This window comes from Scyliorhinus canicula, chromosome 26, assembly GCF_902713615.1.
Source record: "Scyliorhinus canicula chromosome 26, sScyCan1.1, whole genome shotgun sequence".
Taxonomy (NCBI): domain Eukaryota; kingdom Metazoa; phylum Chordata; class Chondrichthyes; order Carcharhiniformes; family Scyliorhinidae; genus Scyliorhinus; species Scyliorhinus canicula.
The window spans coordinates 12,920,915-12,947,070 of record NC_052171.1 but is presented as its reverse complement, the minus strand read 5'-3'; the positions used below and the strand labels follow the sequence as shown (position 1 = coordinate 12,947,070).

At 44.2% G+C, this 26,156-nt stretch overlaps 2 protein-coding genes across 2 annotated transcripts; both read right to left on the bottom strand.

Annotated features, from left to right (window-relative positions):
* Positions 1–1,209: 1,209 nt before the first annotated feature.
* LOC119957333 (scavenger receptor cysteine-rich type 1 protein M130-like) lies at positions 1,210–19,420 on the bottom strand. Its single transcript, XM_038785232.1, has 5 exons — positions 19,377–19,420; positions 18,973–19,284; positions 18,781–18,822; positions 2,550–2,681; positions 1,210–1,559 (listed from the first exon to the last, which is right to left on the bottom strand). Exons 2-5 carry the CDS (start codon positions 19,181–19,183, stop codon positions 1,549–1,551), a joined length of 396 nt encoding a protein of 131 aa, XP_038641160.1. The 5' UTR covers positions 19,184–19,284; positions 19,377–19,420; the 3' UTR covers positions 1,210–1,548.
* Positions 19,421–19,469: 49 nt separating this feature from the next.
* On the bottom strand, positions 19,470–21,322 carry LOC119957556 (deleted in malignant brain tumors 1 protein-like). Its single transcript, XM_038785704.1, has 3 exons — positions 20,796–21,322; positions 19,614–19,833; positions 19,470–19,488 (listed from the first exon to the last, which is right to left on the bottom strand). The coding sequence occupies exons 1-3, from the start codon at positions 21,070–21,072 to the stop codon at positions 19,470–19,472; spliced, it is 516 nt and encodes a 171-aa protein (XP_038641632.1). The 5' UTR covers positions 21,073–21,322.
* Positions 21,323–26,156: the final 4,834 nt, after the last annotated feature.

The following is a 26,156-nucleotide window of genomic DNA, read 5'->3' as shown; positions in this document are numbered from 1 at the left end:
TTGGCGTTGTTTCATGTATGTCTGTGAACATTGCCCTTCAAGCTGGTAGAATGCGTGGTTATAGAGATGGTTTCGAATTAACATTGTTGAGTTGCAACTGCTGCTACTGCGTCAAAAGGGGGCGGGGTGAGGGGTGAATAAATGCACATTATGATCGATGGCACGTCAGTTAAGTGAGCTGCTTTCTCATCGGTGGCCAACAATCCTGACTTTTCTGGAAGTTGGAACGGAGCAGGAAGGCGCTCTGCAAATTTGGAGGATGATAAAGTTTCAGGCTTTGGAGAGTATTTCTCTGAAAAATATAATGTAAGTGAGGATTTCGGGATGGAAGGCGCGATTTAACTATTGGCATCGTGAGCAGCTGGAGACAGGAAATGTTATCACACACTCTCCCTTTGGTTTCCACCAGTTGAAGTCATCCCAAATCTGCAACCCGACCCCAGCTATACTGAGCATGGGGAGTTGTGAACTTGAGAGAGCAAAATGTAAAAAATTCACCGGTAGGAAGAACAGGGACAGCGAGGTGAGCTGAACTTTACTCATTTCTGAACTTCACCCTCTCTCAGCAAGTTCTGTCTGACTTATTGAGATTATCCACTTTTTTTGTTTATTGATAACAATTGTGGTTTCTGTTGCTGATATTTCTGCTTCCAATATTCTAATCGAGGAATGATCAACTTTTCTGAGTGGTACTGCCGGGAACCTCTGGAGTGAGGCAACACTAATGGATACTACATATATACCTTGTGGAATTAAAGTGAGAAAGAAACATTAAGTTCTGAATAAAGCCTCCTGGACCCGATTGTCAGGGGCAGAGCTGGAATGGATGTGTGGGATTTAGCTACAGGGAGAATGCAGTGATCGCTGCTCCACGAATACATGACGTACAGATTCAATACCTGGGCAGCAAGAATTGCAACAACGCCAGGTTAAAGTCCAAAAGGTTTGTTTCCAATTACTAGCTTTCGGTGTGCAGCTCCTTCACCTGAGGAAGGAACTGAGCTCCGAAAGTTAGTAATTCGAAACAAATTCGGTTGGGCTTTCACCTGGTGTAAGAAGTCTTACTGTGCTCACCCCAGTCTAACGGCGGCATCTCTACATCATCAATAACTGGAAGTAAAGCATGGAAACAATGCATTTATCACTCCCAATTTATTGTAAAGGTGCAAGAGTGAGGGATTTTTCCAAATGATCTTCAAATACACCAAACATGAATAAGAATCAGTTCTTTTATTATAATACCGCTTCGGTTCCACAATGCAGTGCGATTTAACAGAGCTTTATTATGGGCAGTGCAATACTGGAAATTCATTATATTTTGTTTTTTATTCTTAAAGCGACACAATGCAGATTATTTCACACAAAATAAGGCGAGAATTGTCATTCTAATCAACACAACGGGAAGTAATCTCTCGTTCACTCAAATACAATATTGATACTGGGCAGCAAAGCATAATCGAAGCGATGGCAGTTTCGGAAAAGTAATGGCGCCTTCCATCAGATTTAATGCAGAGTCATATATCTGTTCACGTCACCTGGGATGTGGAGTTAACTATTATCTGAGAGGGGTGAAAAGAAAGAAGAGATCATCTAAAGAAATCACATCCATATTTTTCCTCTTTCGTAACATTTCAAATGCAACTGGCCTTTTCAAATTCTATCCAAAACATTCTCTCTCATAATCTCTCTCTCAGTGAACAAGTGGGAATACTCCAGGAGACCTAAAATTATACGGGACAGGTCACTCCCCAGCACCGCGCCACACACAGAGGTAAACGGAATCAACCATCGCCGTTAAACAGTGCAATGCAGGTGTGTAAAATTTTGATGTAACGGTCACTGCCCAATGACGGTAGAAACCCCGGCCTGTGACACAGAAAACATCGGTATTGTGACCAGGCGTGGAAGGAACCGATAACGCGGCATCAATCAGGGTATGACTAATGTAGAGTGTGGGGATAAGCATACCTCAGATAAATATTGGGCTGAAAGTAGATGCTTTGTTTAAATTATTAGCATTCGCGACATGAACAATAACAAATCCCACATTGTTCCTTGTTCGATTGGAATAACTTCAATCCAGAGGGAGTCAAATCCGCACAAGAGGGTGGGTGACTGAGGCAATAATCAGAGGTGATAATATACTCGGAACGCAGGTGCAGCAGGAGGCAGCAAGAGGGACGTCGAAAAGTATACAGAGGTCCTCAAAACATCCACCAAAATTCAAACATGCGCGATGACCAATGGAAGGTCGTAGAATTAGACAGCCCAAGAATGTAGAAGTGTCACCCCCAATGGCATGAAGCACATCAAGACTCTTCGAGGAAACGCGCAAAGCCGAACTTGAATCGTGAAAAGCGTATGCGCCTCCTATTAAGCAGACGCTTTGCCCAGCCCACCAATCGCCGCGTGCCCCAGATGCAGCAACGTCTGCAGGTCGACCATTGGGCTCATCATTCATCCCAGGGCTATCTCAGCATAGCTGGAGAAAATTATCGACGGTGCAGAGCGATTGACAAAGAAGCAGAACAATCAAAGGTTTATCTCACCCAGAGTGTGGAGATCACCGCCGAAATTTCCCAATGCGATGAGATCGTCAGACCCAGGATCCTGCAGCAAGTGTCCACACTGAGAGTCAATGGTTTCGGTCCCAGCATCGTCATAGTCCACCGAAACTGGATCTTAGAGGCACAAGTGTTTGCCATTGGTTAGATGCGAATAAAGCACAGTTAGAATTATATACTTTAATCCTTCTGGGACAGGAAAGTGGGTTGACTGCGATGTGACGTCATTGAGTTTGAGCGCAGAGAATTAATGGGCCAGATTGTGCTGCAGTATTTTCAAATTTAGTTCAGATTCATACTGTTCCCAGTGAATGAATCATCCCACCAACCTACAACATTTCACAGTCTCCTGAGGCTTCTAGAGAATCACAAGAAATCGTTTATTTTTAATTAATTTCCATTGCTGGGAGACATGATAAGACAGTGTTTCAGACTCCAAGTGTCTGAGATGTTTCTGCTACTGAAATAATTGTGCAATGCCTCAGATAATTGGATCTCTCATTTAATGGTCGATATGTTTTACTCTTTCAGATACTGTTTCAGATATTACAGAGTGAAGTTCTGAAACGTGACGGTGGAATGTAAATGTCTACCTATCCTGAATATTTGAACATTCAACTTCAGGATATGCGGATCCAGGATCAGTGTCACCCAAACTGTGATGGTGTAATATTCAATCTGATTGAGAGAGTCATTGGTTGCAGAATCTGCTAAATACAAAATGATTGGTTCGTGGGTCAGTTGTTTGTGGTCGAGTCATCATAATGTCATCATGACACAGAATACTTCAACAAATCGGAGACGAGCTATCAATAACTTCACCATCTATGTGGCAATGTCAAGGAATTGATACATAACGCCACTTTGGGAGAACATTCACCGTTGGGATAAATGCGCAGGACCTACACCAACTTATCAGGACAACTATCCAGCGGAACATGGAGAAACATAGATTTGTGGAACGTAGGACAGGTGTAGGCCCTTTGGCCCTTCTAATTCGTTTTGGAAATCATCAAATGTGTTTTGGCATCAACTACGTTTTATAGTAGCAAATTACACAATATCATAACCAAGTGAAAGAAGTAATACTGATTGCATTTTACAGGTTTCAGGTAGATGCAACAAAATATCCCCATTCTTCTGAACTAAAGCGTAAATGATCGCAAAGGACTCAACCTTTTCTCATATGTCTGCACCACAATTACAGGGATCAATCTGGTAAATATTCGCTTCACTGACTTTACAGTAAATAAGTCCAGCCTCGGATAAGGTGACCAAAATTGCAGACAGTATTGCTGGTGTGGTCTCTCTATGCACTTTAGAATTACACCAAGACATCCAGTTCTGCGACTTGAGTGCTCTCGCTATCATGGCCAGAAAACCAGTTGCCTTCTGTTACACCTGCTGTATCTGCAGGATTACCTTCAGTGGCTTCTGTGAGAAGACACCAGGGTCTCGTTGCACATATCTCACTCTCAATTTATAACCAATCAGGTAATATTCTGCCTTCTAATTTTTTGCTGCCACCCTCATATTTATGCACATAACACTGCATCTTCCATGCATTTTCCAACTCAGCTCGGCAAAGTCACACTGAAACGTCGTTGTATCCATTCTCCTTACAGCTCACCCTCTCACCCAGCTTATCTCATCTGCAATGTTGGGCATAATGCTTTGTCGAATCCTCATCTAAATCATTAGTGTATATTGTGAACAGCATGGGTCCCAGCACTGAAACATGCCATACCTCACTGGACATGCCAGTCATTCTGAAAAAAATGTTTATTCCGACTCTTCTTTTTTTCTGCCAAACATGATTCCATCCATCTCAATAACCTACCCCTAATCACATGTGCTTAATAGTACTTGCTAATAATCGTATGAGACATATTGTCGAAAGCCTTATGAAAGGCCAAGTAAACCAGACCCTCTGCACCAACATATCAACACCAAAGGTTATATACTCAAATAATTGCAGTCGATATTTTAAACATGCTTTTCCTACCGTAAATCCATGCTGACTGTCCGATTTTATCACTGTTTTACAAATGGTCTGCTATCATGTATTTCATATTAGCTCCAGAATTGTCCCCACTATTGTTGTCAGGTGTACTGATCTATCATTTCCCGTTTTCACTCTGCCTCACTTTCTGGATAGAGTGATTACATGAGCTATCCTCCAATAATTAATTACAAAGTGCAAATAATCACAAAAGATGGCGAACAATGCATCAACTATATCTGCCGCGAAGTCGGTAAGTACCCTGGAATAGAACATAGAACATATAACTGTACAGCACAGAACAGGCCCTTCGGCCCTCAATGTTGTGCCGAGCCATGATCACCCTACTCAAACCCACGTATACACCCTATACCCGTAACCCAACAACCCCCCCACTTAACCTTACTTTTTATTAGGACACTACGGGCAATTTAGCATGGCCAATCCACCTAACCCGCAATGTGGGAGGAAACCGGAGCACCCGGAGGAAACCCACGCACACAGAGGGAGGACGTGCAGACTCCACACAGACACTGACCCAGCCGGGAATCGAACCTGGGACCCTGGAGCTGTGAAGCATTTATGCTAACCACCATGCTACCCTGCTTATCATGTCCTGAGATTTATCGGCCTTCACTGTCATCAATTTTTCCTCTCTGCAAAATTTCTAATACTGCGTTTCTTCAGTTCCTCCCTTTCATTAAATCATGTGCTCCAGAACATTTCTGGTCTGTTTTTTCTGTCCTTCAGAAATAATGTCACTTCTGTCACCGAGGAGTTAAGTCCCTTCGAATAGATACTGTGGACAGAAAGATGGCACAGTGGTTAGCACTGCTGCCTCAAGCGCCGAGGTCCCTGCTTCGATCCTGGCTCCGGGTCATTGTCGTGTTGAGTTTGCACATTCTCCCGTGTTTGCGGCGGTTTCTCCACCATAACCCAAAGATGTGCAGAGTAGGTAGATTGGCCCCTTAAAGGGAACAAATGAATTGGGTACACTAAATCCATTTTAAAAAACGGACAGATAATGTGTGAGATATAGAATATAGAACAGTACAGCACAGAACAGGCCCTTCGGCCATCGATGTTGTGCCGAGCAATGATCACCCTCCTCAAACCCACGTATCCACCCGATACATGTAACCCAGCAAATAATATAAGGCATAATCCGTGAAGTCTGCGTTAGCAGTTGGGTTTTATGACACAGAACCGCTACCACTCCACAATGATTCCCATCAGTTTCAATTTCACAGATGGTAACTACATCGGTTGTGGGATCAGATCGTGGAACCCATGGGCAATGGTTCAGGGAAGAGACAGAATGCGCCATATTCAGTCATTCTGGATAAACATCACCCTCAATAATGTTCACACTCTTCTACATTGTGTTCAGCCCTCTCCTGTACTTTTATAGCATTTTAATAATATTGAAATTTTATCAATTCTAATAATATCCTGTTCAGAGCCACACAATCTACTCCAATTCCATCAAATCAAAGTTCGACTGACTTTGATCTTAAATCTTCTACTTTCCAGTTCAACCTATTTAAGAATAAACGTTTGTAAGGTAAATACTGCGGATGCGAAAAATCAGAAAATGTCACAGTCAGCAGGTCCGGCAGGAAGAGTCACATGGTCTCAAAGTGTTGTATTTGTTTGTCTCTCCCAGAATCCTGCCACACCTGCTGACTTTGTCCGGAAATGTCTGTTTTCCCGGTGTCAGAAATGAACATTCATGTTTTGTTTGGTTTTATTTTACCTTTTCACTTTACATCGGATTTTTTTCTTTATGTTCCTCATCCTTTTTATTAACTATGCTATTTAAATCATTCTTCATTTAATGCATGACATTTTGCCTTATCTCACAAAGTTTTCATTCATGTGAGTTACTAATGTGAAATTTCAATTTCCAGTCGTATATCTATTATTGCAAGTCAGCACATCTCCGCCTACCACAATTTGCGACCATTGTTAAAATGTAGTTTTGACTCCAAACACAAAGTTGTTCCAAGAAATTACAAACAACATTCATGTTAGCGCCGAATCATGCAGAACACATTCCTAACTTTCTTCCGTCTAAACGGATGCATTTTCTCGTTTCGTATTTTTCCCCCTCCCAACTTGGACCAATTCTTCTGCTTGAAACGTGTATCCATACTCATTAAATAACCATTTGTATATCGTGTTTTTCATGATCAGCAGGTTTCAAACTCTTTGCAGCTAAAGGTGTAGAATTAAAATTATCGCTGTCACAATATGGGAACCCAGCAGTCAATTTGTGGATTGCGATCTCCCATGGACATCACAGTATTTTTTTAGGAGCATTTAACTTGATTGTGTGAATTTGCGATAGGAGTGATTATTGGTCAGAACAAAACGGTTAACCCTCAAGCGTTCTTCAGCAGGGTCAATTGATACATTATACCCAGAAGAGAGGACATGCTGTCACTGGGTTCAATAGCTCTACTGAAAGGTCACATCACAAGACACGCAGCTTCAACTCAGCACGGCCCCGGAGTGTCAGACCTTATTTATTTGTGCACGTTCTGAACTGCTCCTGAACCTGAAAACGTTTCTCAGAGGCCAGATTGCACCCACTGAGCCCGAGCTGACAGCTGTGCTCCAGTCTCATTGATTAGTGTATTAAGTGGTAACATATAACGTAATATTAAATTCCAAGATTCACATTGTTGACCATATCTGCTCCGTTGCCTTTAAAATAATTCGGTGTTGTTGATTATATGAGAGATCCGATTTTAAAAATGGGCTGACAGTTCTAATATTGTTGGATTTGTAATGATAATCTTCACTCCTTTAGTCGCAATTTTCCTCTCAATAATGTTCAGCGGATTGACGTATAGTTTCCCAGACATTATTCTTCATCATTTATTAATAATATCCTTTATATCTGCTATCCGCTAGGAGCCTGACATTACACCTTCAGTAATGATTTGTAAATAACTGCAATTGTGCCTCTGCCATCTTTTCCATTAATGCTTAGATGCATGGAAGCAAAGTATTCGGAGGATTAGAATTATCCGATGACTGATTTGTTTTAATATGATTTTTTCATTGCATATGTGATAACCAACGTCATGTATACATAGGTTTTATCCCTGCTGCATACTGAAGCAAGAGAACTGACTAATATTTCTACATTTCACCATGGCTGCGAGTGACTGTGCCTGACCGCAAAACCTGACGAGAATTTTCAATTGCCCATCTTATTTCTGTTTCTATAAACTGTTGTGCTAATTTGGCTAAAGCTACATGATTAACTAATTTAATACTCCTCGTTTGTCATCTTAGCTCATTCTATTGTTGCTCTCTGTGACTTAATCATGTCCCTTGTCCTGTTCCGCCATCCGCCAAGTCCAACACTGCCCCCCTCACCCCCAGCTCTACTTATTCATATTATTATCGCTGCTGTATACTTAATGGTTTGCGTTCATGCTTTGGTGTTCCTGTTATTTGATGAAATTATATTTTCTCTTGGCTTCAGGTCAAAATGGTTTTGAAACTTTCCCGTTTCGAAATAAAATAATGTTGTAGCGCCATTGTTCTCCAAAATGAGGGGTTGGTTTAGCTCGCTCGACTAAATCGCTGGCTTTTAAAGCAGACCAAGCAGGCCAGCAGCACGGTTCGATTGTCATACCAGCCTCCCCGGACAGGCGCCGGAATGTGGCGACTAAGGGCTTTTCACAGTAACTTCATTGAAGCCAATTCGTGACACCAACCGATTTTCATTTCATTTTTTCAGTTCCTGCAATGACGCGTTGTGCAGACTGCCAGCAGTAATATCAGTTATTGTGTTCTATATTCCAGCAACCGCTATACCGATACTTATTTGGAACAGATCGTTGATGGAGGCAAAGGGAGGCTGGGTGCAGCCCTGTGGGAAACTGTAAACAGGTACTCTGCTCTCTGTTTTACAGGGACGGCAAAAGACATTCTTGAAGAGCAGTGGGAATCTAATCAAAACCATCCGTCATCTGATAATGCATAACTGCATGTGACAGATCTACTTTCTGCACGACAATGATGAGTATAATGCTGTTGTGCTTCCAGCGTATCGACGATTGTTAAGCCGGATGCGACATTTGCCCCTGTAACTTGGGTTTGAAACGAAGAGGAACGCATTTGCCCCTTCGAGCCTGCTCCGCCATTTATCACGATCATGGCTGATCATCCAACTCAATCGCCTAATCCTGCTTTGTCCACAGAGCCTTTTCTCCCACTGCCTCCAAGTGCTATATCTTGCAGCCTCTTGAATATATTTCATGTTTTAGCATCAACTACTTTTGTCGGAATAATTTCCACAGATTCACCACTCTTTGTGAGAATAAATTAGTCCTCATCACTGTCCGAAATATTTACCCTGAATCCTCAGACTGTGACCCTTGGTTCTGGACACACCCATCAAAGAACAAGAACAAAGAATAGTACAGTAGAGGAACAGGCCCGTCCGCCCTCCGTGCCTGTGCGGACCATGCTGCCCGACTAAACTACAATCTTCTACACTTCCTGGGTCCGTATCCCTCTATTCGCATCCTATTCATGTATTTGTCAAGACGCCACTTAAATGTCACTATCGTCCCTGCTTCCACCACCATCTCCGGCAGCGAGTTCCAGGCACCCACTACCCTCAGAGTAAAAAACTTGCCTCGTACATCGACTATAAACCTTGCCCCTCGCACCAGCACGGGAGCATAGTGGTTGGCATCAATGCTTCACAGCTCCAGGGTCCCAGGTTCGGTTCCCGGCTGAGTCACTGTCTGTGCGGAGTCTGCACGTCCTCCCTGTGTGTGCGTGGGTTTCCTCCGGGTGCTCCGGTTTCCTCCCACAGTCCAAAGATGTGCGGGTTAGGTGGATTGGCCATGCTAAATTGCCCGTAGTGTCCTAAAAAGTAAGGTTAAGGGGGAGTTGTTGGGTTACGGGTATAGGGTGGATACGTGAGTTTGAGTAGGGTGATCATTGCTCGGCACAACATCGAGGGCCGAAGGGCCTGTTCTGTGCTGTACTGTTCTAAACCTATGCCCACTTGTAATTGGCCGCTCAGAACTGGAGCAAAGCCTCTGATTATCCACTTTGTCTACGCCCCTCATAATTTTTTAGACCTCTATTAGGTCGCCCCTGAACCTCTGTCGTTCCAGTAAGAACAAACCGAGTTTATTCAACCGCTCCCCATAGCTAATGCTCTCCACACCAGGCAAAATTCTGGTGAATCTCTTCTGCACCCTCTCTAAATCCTCCACATTCTTCTGGTAGTGTGGCGACCAGAATTCAATACCATATTTCATTGGTGACATCTTCCCTGCATCTACCCTGTCTAGTCCTATTAAAGTTTTATAAGTCTCTGCGAGATTCCCCCCTCATTTTTCTAAACTCCAGCGAGGGCAGTCCTAACGCAGTCAATCTCTCCGCATATGACAGTTCTGCCATCCCTGGGATCACTTCGTCCCTCGGGTCAGTCTGGTAAACAATCGAGATAGTACCTTGAGAGCAAGACCAGCCTTCCGCAGAAAGGCAGCCCAAAATTGCACACAATATTCTAGGTGTGGCAGCAACACATCCCTGCTTCTGTACTCGAAACCTCTCGCAATGAAGGCCGACATACCATATAATAATAATACTAACCTTTTATTGTCACAAGTATGAAGTTACTGCGAAAAGCCCCTAGTGGCCATATTCCGGCGCCTGTTCGGGTCAGCTGGTACAGAAATTAAACCCGTGCTGCTGGCCTTCGTCTGCATCACAAACCAACTGTCTAGCCCATATCGCTGGACCAGCCTTTAAATGTCTTTACCGCCTGCTCCACCTGCAAGCTTACCTTCACCGATAGGTACACAAGGGCACCCAGGTCCCGCTGCACACTCCACTGTCCCAATTTACAATCCTCCCGGTAGTAATCTGCCTTCCTGTTTTTGATTCCAAAATGAATAACTTTATACTTATCCAACTTATGCTGCATTTTTCATTGATTTGCCCACTAGCCCAACCTGCCCAGTGCATTCTTTAGTATCCCGGCATCCTCGTGACAGTTCACCCTTCCACCCACTTGGTGTCATCTGCAAACTTTGAGATGTTACATTTATATATTCCAGCAGCCGCTTTACCGATACTTATTTGAAGCTAAACTTTGATGGAGGCAGGTGTAGGCGGGATGCAGCGCTGTGGGAAACTGGAAACTGCGTGTCTGCTCGCTATTGTTTACACAGACGGCTAAAAACATGCTTGAACAATTAAGGACGGTGGACATTTAATCAAAAACATTCGTCATCTGACGATGCATACGTGCATGTGACAGATCTCCTTTTTACACGAGAATGATGAAGTTAATATTGTTTTACATCCAGTGCACTGACGATTAAACTTGTTAAACCTGAAGCGATATTTGGCTTTTAACTTGGGTTTGAAATGAATACAGATTGCAAACCTGAAGCACGGGTCTGGATGGAAACCTTGTCAGGTGGAATAATATCTATTTCTGCATAAATGGGTTGGTAGAAACCAGATGGTGAGTCCCAGCCGTTGTGAATTGCGCTTTCACGTATCTGATCGTCAGTCCAGAAGCAAAACACTCGAACACGTCAGTAACGAATATTCGTTTATTTACGGCCGGGACAAATCTCTAAGCAGTCGGGTAACCACCTTCGAGAAGTGCCAAAGTCCAAAATATGGACGGTATCTTTATACAATCACAGCTTAGAGGTGGTCCCTTTAAATTCCTAGATACACCTATGATTTTGCAAGGATCCAGAACATGTACATATATGGAATTATTCTTCGAGGTCGGGAAGTTATTTTTGACATAATCATTAGCACAAGTCACTATCAATATTAATACAAAGGTTTTTGTATCCCATGGCCATATGGCTCAACTCACTCCAAAGACAGCCCCCCTTACATTTCAATGTTTAATTGTTCCAACTGGTCAAACGAGCTTAATTATGTTTATCTCTGCAATAAAGTAACGGTTCCCATTCATTCCATTCTTTGCCTTTTTGACCTCTCTGCTTTTACAGATACGGGTCAGAACATTAATTAGTACCAATGCCACACTCCCTATATTCCATCCCATAACCTTCTGACATCTTTGCTTTTACAGATACGGTCAGACACACTCCCTTTATTTCATCCCTTGACCTGTTGACATCTCTTTCACAGAGCTTTTCAGAACTGTTATATTAACCCTATCAGCGAAGTTCCAAATGAAATCCACTTCTACATTCCCCCCTTTGATCATTCCTTGATCACATAACACTCAGGATACTTTAGATGGAAATGAGAGCGAGGCGGAGGTACTCCTCCTCTACTAGGCTCCGGCAGGATGCCACTTCCTCATATAGGTCAGGGGTAGGTGGAACCAGTTTTTCTTTTTCGTCTAGGGCGGATCTCTGAAGCATCTGTGGTAATGCAGTGGCACCCAAACGGTTGCATAGGCATTTCACACCAGTAGCTATGATACAGAGCAACAAACAGATGGTAACGAAGATAATGAGCCCATGGAATAGGTAAGTGGCCCAAGAATTGGACCACATCCAGCTCCACCAGTCAGCCTGACCGGCGAGTCGCAAGCGCTGTACTCCATCTCTGATATGGGTTACCAGACGCGTGATATTCTCTGAACTGTCTGGAATATAACCCATGCAGCCGTCTGTTCGATCGAGAAAGGAACAGATATCAAGGGAACGCCTCCATGGGCATGGGTCGGGACCTGTGTACATACCCAGCAAGAGGAGACACCCACTTTCTTAGCATAGACATAGGACATAAACAGAAATGACTTCGCCGTTACATGGTGCGTTGCCCGCTTCCTTCTGGAAGGCGAGTAGGGGTGAGTAGTCCTTGATGGTAAAATTTGTACCCTGTCCTTATCAATGCACCGGTGGTTCCACCGGCATGTGCGGCGATCGTAGATCAGAACCATGTACGTAGTCCGGAATCGGGGCTTCTGGTCGTCGGGATGAACGGTGGTTGGGCAGGTTTTGATAGCCGTGGTGATCCATCGGAGATCTGTCGTTGTTCCACATCGTGGGGTCCCTTCTCGACACAGGGGTGGACGTCGGCTTCCATACGGGCATCTCCTTCTTCCGGATGCAGCGAAAGAGAGCAGGGTGGCGAGTATTGTGACGGTGAAGAGGGACTTCATCCTGGTACTCGTGTTCCTAGGACTTAAAGGAAAAGTTTAGAACATCATGGATACTTAATTAACTTACAATGGTTCATATGTACCCATGCGTTCCGGCCCTCCACTTTTACTGCAGTGGGGGTAGTGAGTAGAACCTGTAGGGGACCCTCCCATCGAGGTTCCAAACCTTTACGTGTCCAATTTCGAATTAGGACATAATCCCCAGGGTTGATGGAGACGTCATGAGTAATGGAGGGGACTTCTTCCTGGGTGGCACGAACTCGGGAGTGTAATCCTTTCAAAATTCTAGTTAGTGTTAATATATAATTAGCCATCTCGGTAGTCATGTAATGGAATTGAACATTCCGTGGAACACTGCTGTCCCAAGGCGTTCGAAAGGGTCTGCCATATAGTATTTCCGCTGGGCTTAGGCGAGTTTTTCCTGCGGGAGTGGCACGTAGCTGGAAGAGTGCTAAAGGCAGGAGTTTGAGCCAAGTGGCCCCAGTGTCTGCTTGTAGTTTAGCGAGTTTAGTCTTTAGAGTCTGATTAGCCCTTTCCACCACTCCAGCGGCTTGTGGTCTGTAGGCACAATGAAACTGTTGCTTTATTCCTAGCAGAGCACAGAATTCCTTATTGATTTGACCTATGAAGTGGGGACCATTGTCAGAGCTCAGCCGGGCTGGAATTCCAAATCGCGGAACAATTTCTCGCATTAACACCTTAACTACTGTCGAGGCCTTGTTATCCGTAGTCGGGTAGGCCTCGATCCATTTGCTAAAAGTGTCCACAATGACTAACACATATTTATAGCATTGACATCTTTCCAACTCAATGTAATCCATTTGCAGGGTCTCAAATGGACCCTCAGGTAAGGGGGTTGTGCCAGGATCACAGGGGACGGCCTTACCGGGGTTGTGCTGTTGACAGATTAGGCACCGACTGCTAATTTGTTGGGCCATTTCTTGCAGTCGTGGGTGCCACCAGCTTTTTAACAATATGTCCCCTGTGGCACGAGCTCCACAGTGAGTTGCAAAGTGTACACATTCGGTCACCCAGGCTGCTAATGCATCGGTCATACATGTTTGTCCTACCGGGGTGACCCACAGTTTATTTTCGATATCATATATACATCCCAAGTTTTTCCACATATTTACAGCAGTTGCAGGAGCGTCCTCCTACATTTGGATTATGTCAGCAATGGTTGGCATAGGTTTTTCAGAGGGGGACTTTCCCGAGGGGGTTTTAGTCTGCCTCATCATTCTAGGCACCATTAGTTTGCCAGATTTAGAAATTTCTTTTGCCTTCTCGTCCGCTCTCCTGTTGCCCGTTTCCACCAGTCCTGTGCCTTTTGTATGCGCTGCGCATTTTATCACCGCTATCTTGTCTGGGAGCATAAGGGCCTGCAATAACTGGGTTACTAACTGCTGGTGTGAGATGGGTGTACCAGTGGAGGTTAGAAATCCTCTGTTTTTCCATCACCGTCTTGATCGATGATTGCATAGCCAGATTGTCTATCCCCCCTTTCGCCGACGGAAGAACTTCCATCGGTGAAAAAGGAACAATCTGCACTCGGGATGGGTATATCGGAGAGGTCGTCTCGAACCGAGGAGACTTCCTGCAACAGTTGCAGACAGTCATGAGTTGGGTCGAGCATGTCTGTGGGAGGATGCGTCAAAAAGTCAGCAGGGTTGATAGTGGTGCAGTGGGCAAACTGGACTTTCGGGTTATTAAGGAGAGCAATCTCATATTTGTTCTGACGAGCCATCGTGAGATGCTGAGTCTGTAGCTGTCCCAAAAGGGCCGTAACAGAATGGGAACTATAGACAGTGATATCTTGTTGGAGGGTAATATTAGCAGCCGATTGCAGGCTGTGTGGTTCTGCTAGTGACTGTTTGTGATCTGCGGGCACTAGGACCCTGCGGAGCCATGCAGTGTCAATTTCAACGCAGCAGTTTCGAAACTGCCCAGCACAAATCCTTTATCTGTTTATTCTGAGACCAATGTAGTTCTGAACATACTGAGTTACTCATAATACTGATCACATTCCAGGGGCGGTGGCGGAGGTGGCTGTGGGGGCTATGGAGGCTTCTGACGTCCCCCGCAATTGAACAGATGTTCCTCATCCCCATCGTCCCCCTCCCCCCAACCTTGCTTCGCATTGCTGACCGGCGCCGGGGGGAGGAGTAGCATTCTTACGTTTCTTATATTCTTTACATTCCCTTTTTAAGACCTCTACTGTTTTAGCAATTCCCCCTTCAGTGAGGCCAATACCCAATTTTGAGGCATTTGCCTGCCAGCTAGCCAGTATAGATGCATCTTTCATTAACTGACAGTATTCCCTCCACAAGGCAATTAATTTCTTTGCGGTGGGTTCTTGATAATACAGAAAAATGTGTCATTTGAAACATGAAAGTCTGGCAATATCTGGTTTGAGAGGGTACAGGGAAAGATCCCACAAAAGGTTAATAGCAGCTGCAAAAAGCAGGGTTATAAAATGCAGATTCTTGCTCACAAGCAGGCCTCAGCAGACACACAGGCTTCATATGGTAAGCTAAAACAATGGCTCACACCTTCGTGGAATGTAACTATCTCAGAAAGCATCTGAAAAAGCATGGATGAGAGTTTCAATTGCATTAAGTGACGAATGTTTAAAACAGGCAAGTCTTTCAAGTCACAACCAAGTTAAATTTTAGCATACAGCTAAGAGCAAAGTTTCACACCTTAATTGAAATAAACTCTCTTAGTAAACAGCTGGAAAGAATGGAAGATGCTCAGTCGAATTTAGTGTCAATTTAAGGGGTAAAATTCTACAAACATCAAGTTAATTAAAAGAAAATTGGAGATGACCTGGCTACGAGAAACAACATTTAAGTCAAAATCAAAGGCAAAGTTATGAACTGGGGACAATTGGAAAATTAAACGATTTGAAATCACAGAAATAAAAGTTAACTATTGAAACAAAAGCATTTTTTAAATCAAATCTGAGAGGAGACGATATGCCTGAAATGAATAACGAGTTGTAGTAAGATGATTACATCAAAGATACTTTTAAACTATCAAAGTGAAACAAGCCCATATACAATACAGTCGTTAAAACTTAATAACTCTTCGAAAGAGAATATAAACCCAGGGAGCAGAAGCACCAGCACTCTGCAACAGCAACAGGAGAGAGAGAGAGAGAGAGACAGCCTGCTGGAGAAAGACAAGGAAAGCAGCCGAGTTTAAACAGCTAATTCAACTCAAGAAGACCAGATTTTAAGTGGTTATTAGCTTACTTTACTTCCTTAATAACACAGGACCCAGGACACCAATGCTATTAAGGGGTAAGTAGGTAAAATTCTTCGGTGAAGGTATGGGTTATACCGGGGGATAGGCTCCGAGAACCCCGCCCGTAACTTCCAGAGAACGCTGCCTGGAATCACGGCGGCAGTCCCGTCCGGAGCCCACAGCCCGGAATCGTCCCCTAGCAGTCCTGAGAACCCCGCCCGTAACTCCAGCGAACGCTGCCTGGAATCACAGCGGCTCCTCAGGCTGCCTCTAGCAGTCCTGGCAACCCCGCCCGTAACTCCAGCGAACGCTGCCTGGAATCACGGCGGCAGTCCCAGGCTGCCCCTAGAGACGATAACCACAGGGTTCACTCACTTACCCTCTTTAAAACGGGTTCGCTGGACTGACCTGGATCTCGCAGAGGCTTCTCGACAAACCAACGGCAAGGCTGAGCAACGATCAAACTAGTAGTAGGCGAATACCAAGGTGGAAAAGAAATTTTTACTCACGTTGGGGGCCAAATTCGTCCTCTACTTTGAACGAGCTCAGTCAATTACGCCGGTTAGTTGCGCAGACCCCTCTGGAGATCCCCGTACGGGCCACCAAATGTGAATTGCGCTTTCACGTATCTGATCGTCAGTCCAGAAGCAAAACACTCGAACACGTCAGTAACGAATATTCGTTTATTTACGGCCGGGACAAATCTCTAAGCAGTCGGGTAACCACCTTCGAGAAGTGCCAAAGTCCAAAATATGGACGGTATCTTTATACAATCACAGCTTAGAGGTGGTCCCTTTAAATTCCTAGATACACCTATGATTTTGCAAGGATCCAGAACATGTACATATATGGAATTATTCTTCGAGGTCGGGAGGTTATTTTTGACATAATCATTAGCACAAGTCACTATCAATATTAATACAAAGGTTTTTGTATCCCATGGCCATATGGCTCAACTCACTCCAAAGACAGTCCCCCTTACATTTCAATGTTTAATTGTTCCAACTGGTCAAACGAGCTTAATTATGTTTATCTCTGCAATAAAGTAACGGTTCCCATTCATTCCATTCTTTGCCTTTTTGACCTCTCTGCTTTTACAGATACGGGTCAGAACATTAATTAGTACCAATGCCACACTCCCTATATTCCATCCCATAACCTTCTGACATCTTTGCTTTTACAGATACGGTCAGACACACTCCCTTTATTTCATCCCTTGACCTGTTGACATCTCTTTCACAGAGCTTTTCAGAACTGTTATATTAACCCTATCAGCGAAGTTCCAAATGAAATCCACTTCTACACCGTCAGTGGGAGGACCTGTTGGATGGAGAACGTGACAATTAGCATATTGATACATTTATAGTTACGCATTAAATTCCACATTGACTTTCATTTCAAATTTCCCTCTTTGTCGAGACTGGATTCGAACCAGTGGACCTAGAGCATTACGTTGCGCTTAAGATGACTGGCCCAGTGATATTTCCACTGACTCGATTTCAAGTATCAGTAACTGAGGGATTTCAGGGCCACTATTGTTCTGTGCATCAGATATGAATCAAAATACCTTAGTGCGAGTTAAGATACAGGGAGCAGCTTTGTTCAGCCCCAATCCTAGTGGTCATTAACACAAAGGTTCATCAGATTTTATAGCCAAATTTCTGAATGGAAAATGTCGCCTGTCGCAAGAGGGTCACTAATCTATACCAAGCATGACGGAGCAGGACTTTCTCCAACTTTAACTGTGTGACATTGTTGGTTTGGAAAGAATTTGCAGGATGATTTGATGGCACTTGGTCTTAAATCTTGAGACTTGAATCGGAGCTTCTAACTCTGATGTGGGGACGGTACTTACTGCACCACCGGCAGAGATCCACTATTCTCAGAGTGTGTGTTGTGCTGGGACTTAGACTTAGCACTGACAATTGTGGGAACTCATATAAAAAATGTCACATCACATCCTAATACGGCATGTCGATTCCGGTCAGAGAAGTTGATATTGGACATATATATATAGATTGTCTAGGTTTCCAACGAATGCTGAATGGAAAAAATGCACAAGCTCTAAAAAAATACTGACCTCATAGTTCAAAGTGTTTCACTGAAATGTTATGATCTGTCGTGACAAAAATTAAACTAATTTCTAGTCTCATGTATGGCATGTAATGCATTAAATATATCCAATGATCAGCAGGTTATGTGGATTGGCCATTAGATATTTCCATTAGTGCCCCATGGTTTGGTGGTGTCACGTGAATATGGCGGGGTATTGGACCTACGTAGAATGCTGTTTCGGGGGGTTGGGTCAGATAAGATGGGCCGACTGGTTTCCCTCTGCACTGTGAAATTTCAATAATTCTATGATTTTACTTTTTCTCGAACACCTTGAATGAAATGACTGACCAATAGCCAGTTAATTTATTTCTCACACCGACTGGGTACATTATGGGGAAAGAGACATTGAAGAGAAGATAAACCAAAATTCAAAATTCAGTGTGAGGTGCAAAATCTGATTCGAGCCGTACCTTTTATTGACATCTTCCTCTGCATTACTGTCACGAGGGCGAGTAACTCACAGATCAACAGGACTCCGAGTGAAATGCAGAGAACAAGAGGAATGGAAGTGTTTTCATCTTCAGGAGCTATATTAAAGATTTAGCAAAGTTTTCACAGGTAAAGCTTTCACCGTGTAATTTTCAATGTTTTCATGATTATCATTTTGAGAAATCCTCACAACAAGGCAATGCCAATATGTCCAATTATTTCCCCGAATGTAACAATAACAATAATATTTAATGATATATATCAGTGAGTTGTACCTTCAGGTGTGGACAGAGAAGAAGTTGGAAAGAAAAGCGTATCTGCGGAACATATAGAAAAAAAACAATTATTTGGATTTGATGTTCGAAAATTCGCTGTTATTCTTAATTGATAAACATGCTTCATGTTCAGCACCAAGAACCAAACACCCCTCCCCAGCTCAAGCTCCCACCATTCTGTGCGATGCTTACCGGAACAAACCACACTGGCGTCTTCCTTGTGATCACAGTCAGCTTGAGGCCACAACGATAAAGGACAATCTGAGAGAAAGGATTCATTTCCGGTGCACATCACCTCATCCAGCCAGGTCGTACCGTTACCCTGGCCAAAAGCGGCCCCTCCTGGGGCCAATAGAGGTGGACCACACCCCAACTGCCTGCACACTACTCTGGCATCGTCCATATCCCAGGAATCATCACATACCGTGCCCCAAGTGTTATTACACAATATCTCCACTCTCCCGGAGCATTTGGTGTCACCTCCAGCCAACCGCAAGGTTTGTCCTGAATTTGTCAAAGAAAAGGCAATTATTACACTTGATGTGACACAAGCGCTGAATACTATCAGGTAGCGGTTATAAAAGATGAAGGAGAACCTGATGCTCCACTGCAGTCTTTCAAGCCATCGTGTGGTCCCTTCATTGGGCTTCCCCCTGTTGATCAGACAGACATGTTGAACGCAGATGACATTAGTATTTGAAATTAAATCTGCAAAAGAAAGATCAATTGTTTTACCTAAACAAACAATTCCGGCACCCTCCCGATGATAACAGTCGTGATGGCCCCACAGGTGTGCCTGACATTGCCAAAGTGTCGTCTCATGTGACAAACACTTGATCTCATCGAGCCAAATATGTCCGGATCCCATTCCAAATAACCTAGCGTCATAGTCAATGAAATCGGCGGTGCCGCACTCCAACTGTTTACAGATCACATTTGCATCACGGGTCTCCAGTGTTTCAGAGCACACTGTGCCCCAGGCCCCATTGTAGAACACTTCCACTCTCCCCTCACAGCGATGCTTTCCATTAACCAGACGTAGCTCTTTGTGCTCTCTCAAACAAATAACAAACACCCAGTTGATTCAATTGACCAATTGTGTATGCACAGTGCACTGCAATATATCTGTTGCACTAGCTGAGTTAACATTTTCATAGATATTATTTCAGAAAATTAACAGAAACGAGCAGCTGAAATCAAACGATACAGTCCATAATAAGTAACTGTGAATTCCAACCCAGACATTTACATGATTTACTGCATTGAATGACGAGGAAACGGTGCAGTAATGGTTGGCGGACCAATGCGTTACTTTAAATTAGCCTGGATTGTCAACAGAGCTTTGATAACTTCCCTCATTGTTAACTCAGCTCAGAAAATGAGTTACGAGCGAGTCAGAAGGAACGTTGCTGTACAATTAGCTGTAAATTATTATATTAGGTAAATAGCAGAAGTTCGAACTGGATGTCCACATGGATTGGTGCTAGTGTTACTGTTCCTGAAGATAAACATCAACTTGTCGTACTTTGCACTCGGAAGTAAAAGTTCCAAATTTATACGAGGTAGAAAATGGGGGAACAGTTAATTCTGAAGAGGACTGCACAATATATAACAAACACGATGGGCCGAGGGGTATTATCTGTGTTGTGGATCTCGATGACCCTGTTACTGCCATATGTTGTACTAGTAACTTTCACAGCGAGTTCAGGAGAACGTGTTTTACTTCTGATTGCGAGAGAGTTGGAACAAAGTGAAACTCAGAAAACATAAGATACTTGAGGCCAACAGCACAGATGTTTTTACACTGAGAGGATAAAAGAAAATGAGAGGAGAAATAATCGGAAGACAAAATAGATCCGGTAGGCTGAACCAACGTTTTAATGCTATTTGTGTGCAAATAAAAGGGACACAAGGCGTTAGCACGACTAACCTCTGTCAGTGCTTTTCCGACCAAATTCGGGGACATATCTTCAGTATGAAACTTCGCTTATAACTGAAGGAAATAAGACTTTTACCTGAGCACATGATCTCCACATCTTCTTTATGATTACAGTCGTGGTTCCCCCACAATGCATGGGGGCATTGCCAGATAGACGATTCGTTCCCGGAGCATTCCACCTCATCGAACCAAATGGTGCCTGTGCCTGGTCCAGAAGGAGCAAGAAGTGGAAGCTGCAATGCATTTCCACAACCCAGCTGGTTGCAAACCACGTCGGCGTCTGTCAGGTCCCTGGAATCGTCACAAACTGAGCCCCAGGCCCAGTGTAATAAATCTCCAATCGGCCAGCACATCGGCTTCCACCGTCAGACAGCCTTAACTGTTTGTGTCCTAGTAGAAAATAGTACAGTGTATCAGTGTACATCGAACACAAATTCATATAACTATTCAATACAAACTGTTGTGTAATAGCCGGCTGGATTCAAATCTCCCTTCCAACCTGCTGTTCACGGGTAAATGAGTATTTGTTGTCCAACACTTTTGTAGTCTGATCTAAATATGTCACATGTTGACGGAAAATCTCGCTGTGAGGGCAATGTGAAACTGTTCTTCAATGGGACGTAGGGAAATGTATGTTCCGAAAATCTGAATCGACCGATACAAATCATTTAGAAGCTCATAAAGCGCGCAGTGGTTAGCACTGTTGCCTCATCGCGCCGAGGTCCCAGGATCGATCACGGACGTGGTTCACAGTCCGTGTGGAGAGTTCACATTCTCCCCGTTTCTGTGTGGATCTAACCCCCAGAAACCCAAAATGAATAGCGTATGGCGAATTGGTCACGCTAAATTGCCCCTTAATTGGAAAAAATGTTGGGTACTCTAAATTTATTTGATAACATCTGCACCGTTGGTTTCGGGATTGACCCATTCTCTGCTGGATAGAATGTTTCAACCGCAATTGTCAATTTGTGCTAATTAATTAGTCCAAACACAATCGCTTAAAGCAAATATTTTATGTTATGTTTTTCACTGCATGCTGATTTGCCACCCATATTTCATCAGATGTCGTCATAACATTCTTATCGGTACGAATCAGAAAATGTTCAGTGGGCTGGCACCATTCTTGAGAGAAAATGCGGCTTGACCGCTGGAACACTGACCCTCCCCGTGAAAGCACCACAATTCTTCCTGAAAGGTTCAGAAGATCCATGTTATTTCAAGACAGAAAGATTTCTCAAATGCCTTGCTGGGAAACCAATCTTGCTCCCTTCGAAAATACAACTGCAAACACCACTTACTTAAGTGAACCGCGCCAACTTAATCTTACCAGGAATGCCCACCTCAATTACTTTCCCTCACACACTCCCCCCCGCCCCCCCCCCCCGCCCCACCCCCCCCCCCCCCCCCCGCCTACCAAAATCACCTATTTGATCAATACTGCACTCTCGTCCAACAATATAATTTATCTTTAGAATATCATTGTCATGTTCAAATACAAAAGGCGCAGCACGGTAGCATTGTGGATAGCACAATCGCTTCACAGCTCCAGGGTCCAAGGTTCGATTCCGGCTTGGGTCACTCTCTGTGCGGAGTCTGCACATCCTCCCCGTGTGTGTGTGTGTGGGTTTCCTCCGGGTGTCCGGCTACCTCGCACAGTCCAAAAATGCGCAGATTAGGTGGATTGACCATGATAAATTGCCCATAGTGTCCAAAATTGCCCTTAGTGTTGGGTGGGGTTACTGCGTTATGGGGATAGGGTGAAGTTGTTGACCTTGGGTAGGGTGCTCTTTCCAAGAGACGGTGCAGTCTCGATGGGCTGAATGGCCTCCTTCTGCATTGTAAATTCTATGATCTATAAGTGCAACAACCCATTTCCCCATACTTAATGAGGAGGCGGTCTCGTGGTCGTATTATTCCTGGACTACTAATGCAGAGACCTGGGGTAATGCTCTGGGGTCGCGGTTTCGAATCCCACCTTGCCAGATGGTGGAATTTGAATTCAACTAAAATCATTATTGAACGTCTATTGATGACCATGTCACCATTGTCGACTGTCATAAAAACCCATCTTATTCACGAATGTACTTCAGGGAGGAAATCAGCTGTGCTAACCCGCTCTGACCTACATGTGCCACTCTTGCCCCACACACCAATGCGGTTATGTCTTAACATCCCCCTGTCTGAAATAATCTCGCACTCCCCTCAGTGCAAGGGCAATTAGGTTTGGGTAACAGCTGCTGGCCCAGACAGCGACGCCCACATTACAAGATCGAAATGAAAAAAATCAACTGTTCCGACATTGGCTTTTGACAGACAATATCAGAATTTCTTTAGAGAAACGTCTCTGCTCCCTTTCAGGTGCGCTGTTGAAACCTACCCCTTTGACCAATTCATTTGTCACCGTTGTCATTGGTCCTTTTTGGCTTAATCTGTGTTTACTGGTGGGCGCGACCTAGATATTGATAATGTTGTTCAATCTGTCAGTATGGTCCTCAAAATGTTTTTCTTGTTGCCCATGTTCTGTTCTTCATCATGGCGCCAGTGTTAACTAACTAGTCCACGCGCTCCTGAGGAAAGAATGACATATTCCCGTTGCCCATTACACAAATCATATTATATTTCAGTCAAAGTGACCTGTTTATTCACCTGAACACAGAACTCCTACGTCGATGCTGTCAGGGTGAGGCGGGATCGGTGGGAATGAGCTGCAGTTCCAGAGATGCGATTCGTTTCCTTTACATTGGACATCATTCACCCACACTGACGCTTCACCCTCTCCGTATTGTGAAGAGTCATCAGCGGCTATCGCGGCTCCGCAGCCCAGCTGTCTGCAGACCACCTTAGCGTCATTAAGGTCCCAGAGGCTGTCCTGGACTCTGCCCCAGCTGCGGTTGTAATAAATCTCCACTCGCCCATCGCACCTGCTTCCCCCATTCAGCAATCTCAGTGACCAATTTTCATCTGTGTGAAGTGAGACATTGAGAACAATGGCACCTGTGAAACAAATTAATGCAGATTTAGATCATCTTTACCCATGACTGCTTCTCTGGTGCAAGAGTGACGGGTGTGACTGAACGGATTCTGAGCACTCTGAGGCAGGAAGCTGAAGAATTCGTGGTCCGTGTCTGAAACAATGACAAAGGTGGATAGACGGACAGAGCCATGCAAATAGTGTTTATTGAAAGCCAGAATTCGCTGACATGTGGGGCGGTATATTTAGAAAGATCCTTATTAGTTCCTGCACCAAATGGTAGTGTTTTTTAACATGAGAAAACGCATGTCCACCTAGTTGGAGATTAGATGCTGTGGTTTGGACATTAATTTCCTCCAATATGGGCAGCAGTTGTGCGGAAGAGGGAACAGGGAATGCTGGAGTAGGTTGCAACTGAACACAGCCGCGACTCATATCCTTCCGGTTCAATTGGCTAGTTCTATCGGTGTGGTCAGGACAGATTTTGAAGACATTTGGGAGCTATCAGGTAACATTGGAGGAAATCAATCACAAGTGCAGTGAATCGGTACAGGCAGCCAGTACTAGAGGAGGGAATATTGCGGCTTTATCTGGGATAAATATTTATCTGGGTAGCTCATTTTAAATATGCTTGCAGTGCAGGGATATAAATTCACACCGTGGGAAAGCATTTGCCTGCAGTGCCGAAGAACGAGAACTATGATTCTGCCATTGTAATGGCGAATTGTCTCAAACAGTTCTAGGAATATGCAAAATGAAAAACAAATAGAGCCATTAAGAAGGAGACCAATCTCCAACGAACAGCGATGTGTAGTGGCAAATAATCGATCCTGTGCGATGTTGTGTAATGCAAAATCCTGAACTGGACAAGTGAGACATTTCCTCTAATTCCCCTCAATGTGGTGGTGAGGATTCTTTCCACTTCCCGATTTGATCGGGTGTTCAGAAACCTGAGGGTTCTGTATAACAAGAAAGGGAGGAAATGTTCCCGTCGGTGGGAGTATGGAGAGCGGGATTGGCCGGGATGTGAGGCGTGGCAGATTTAAGGTATTTGGCGAAATAACAATAGTGACCTCAGGCTCTTTTCATAGGCAATGAGTGTTTCGGATTGGAAATGGACTGTCTGAGTACATGGTAGGTGAAGATCAATCATGTCTTTGAAAAGAGAGCTGAACAATTATGCGGAAGGGAACTAAGACACATATCTGTGAGGACACTCCGGTTTTTTACGAGCTCAGTAACGTTTCCAAAGAGATTGCACGGTCACGGCCAAACAGCCGCTTCATTTTCTACACCAGATTTTACTTTGCTTTGAATATCTGGATTGAGGCCACTCACCCGAGCAGATGACACTGGCGTCATTTCCATGGGAGCAGCCAAAATCGTCCACGGATGAATTTTGGCACTCCCACAACCGGGACTCGTTCCCGCCGCACCTGTAGTTCTCCTTCCACACTGGGCCGGTTCCCTTTCCAAAGGGAGCACCTCTCGTGACCTTCTTCACCAACCCGCACTGAACGCGGGTTGGCGGCTTCTGAACCAAAGTCAACATCACACAACGTCCCCCAGCGGTCTCCGTGTAACGCCTCCACCCGTTCTGAGCACCTGTCCTGGCCACCAACCAATTGGGGACCATGTTGTCCTGTTTTGGATATAAAGACGGCCTCATATAACTTGTAGATATCCATTAGAATAAGCACACGTCAAAACAAAAGAAAGTAAATTATACCATAGCACCTATACCCACTGCTCATCTTCCCAAATAAACATTTTAAACTAGATAAAATGGTGCGGCACACTTTTAGGAAGCTGCCACAACTCAAAGGTGAGTGTTCATCCTGAAAATCAATCTCATGGAATATTGCCGGTCATGATTATCATGGTGGCACAATGGTTTGCACAGTTGTTTCACATCTCCAGGGTCCCAGGTTCGATTCCGGACTTGGGTCACTGACTGTGCGTAGTCTGCACGTTCTCCTCGTGTCTGCGTTGGTTTCCTCCAGGTGCTCCGGGTTCCTCCCATAGTCCGACGATGTGCAGGTTAAATGGATTGGCTATGATAAATTGCCCTGTGCCCGAAAAATGTTAGGTGGCGTCACTGGTTCACGTGGATAGAGTGCTTTTGCTGGATTAATTGAGAGCGCTTTCCAAGGGCTTCTGGGGACGTGATGTGTGGAGTGGCCTCCTTCTGCACTGTAAATTCTATTAATCTGTGATTATACCTCTTCACTTACTTCCGTTCGAACAATACCCTAGGCCTTTCTCTGTTAATAATGTAAATACTGTTAATTACGAAATTTCCGACTGTGGATCATGACTTGGGAGACTGAGCATATCTATTGAAGTGTTTGATATAGAATGTTACATCAATATGTAATTAACAATGATAATTTGCTATTTTCAGAAGATCAATTAAAATGTCGACATTTACCATCACCAATATCCGTGCTTACTTTGTAATGTCAC

What these genes read in the sequence shown, in the direction of transcription:
- LOC119957333 (XM_038785232.1), bottom strand. Translation starts at nt 19,183, where the DNA reads ATGGACGATGCCAGAGTAGTGTGCAGGCAGTTGGGGTGTGGTCCACCT. An exon ending in CGCCAGTGTGGTTTGTTCCG is followed by an intron (nt 18,823 to 18,972) that starts GTAAGCATCGCA and finishes TATGTTCCGCAG; the next exon opens with ATACGCTTTTCTTTCCAACT. An exon ending in TTCTCTGTCCACACCTGAAG is followed by an intron (nt 2,682 to 18,780) that starts GTACAACTCACT and finishes TGTGCCTCTAAG; the next exon opens with ATCCAGTTTCGGTGGACTAT.
- LOC119957556 (XM_038785704.1), bottom strand. Translation starts at nt 21,072, where the DNA reads ATGTGCTGGCCGATTGGAGATTTATTACACTGGGCCTGGGGCTCAGTT. An exon ending in TGTGGAGATCATGTGCTCAG is followed by an intron (nt 19,834 to 20,795) that starts GTAAAAGTCTTA and finishes TTTGTTTGAGAG; the next exon opens with AGCACAAAGAGCTACGTCTG.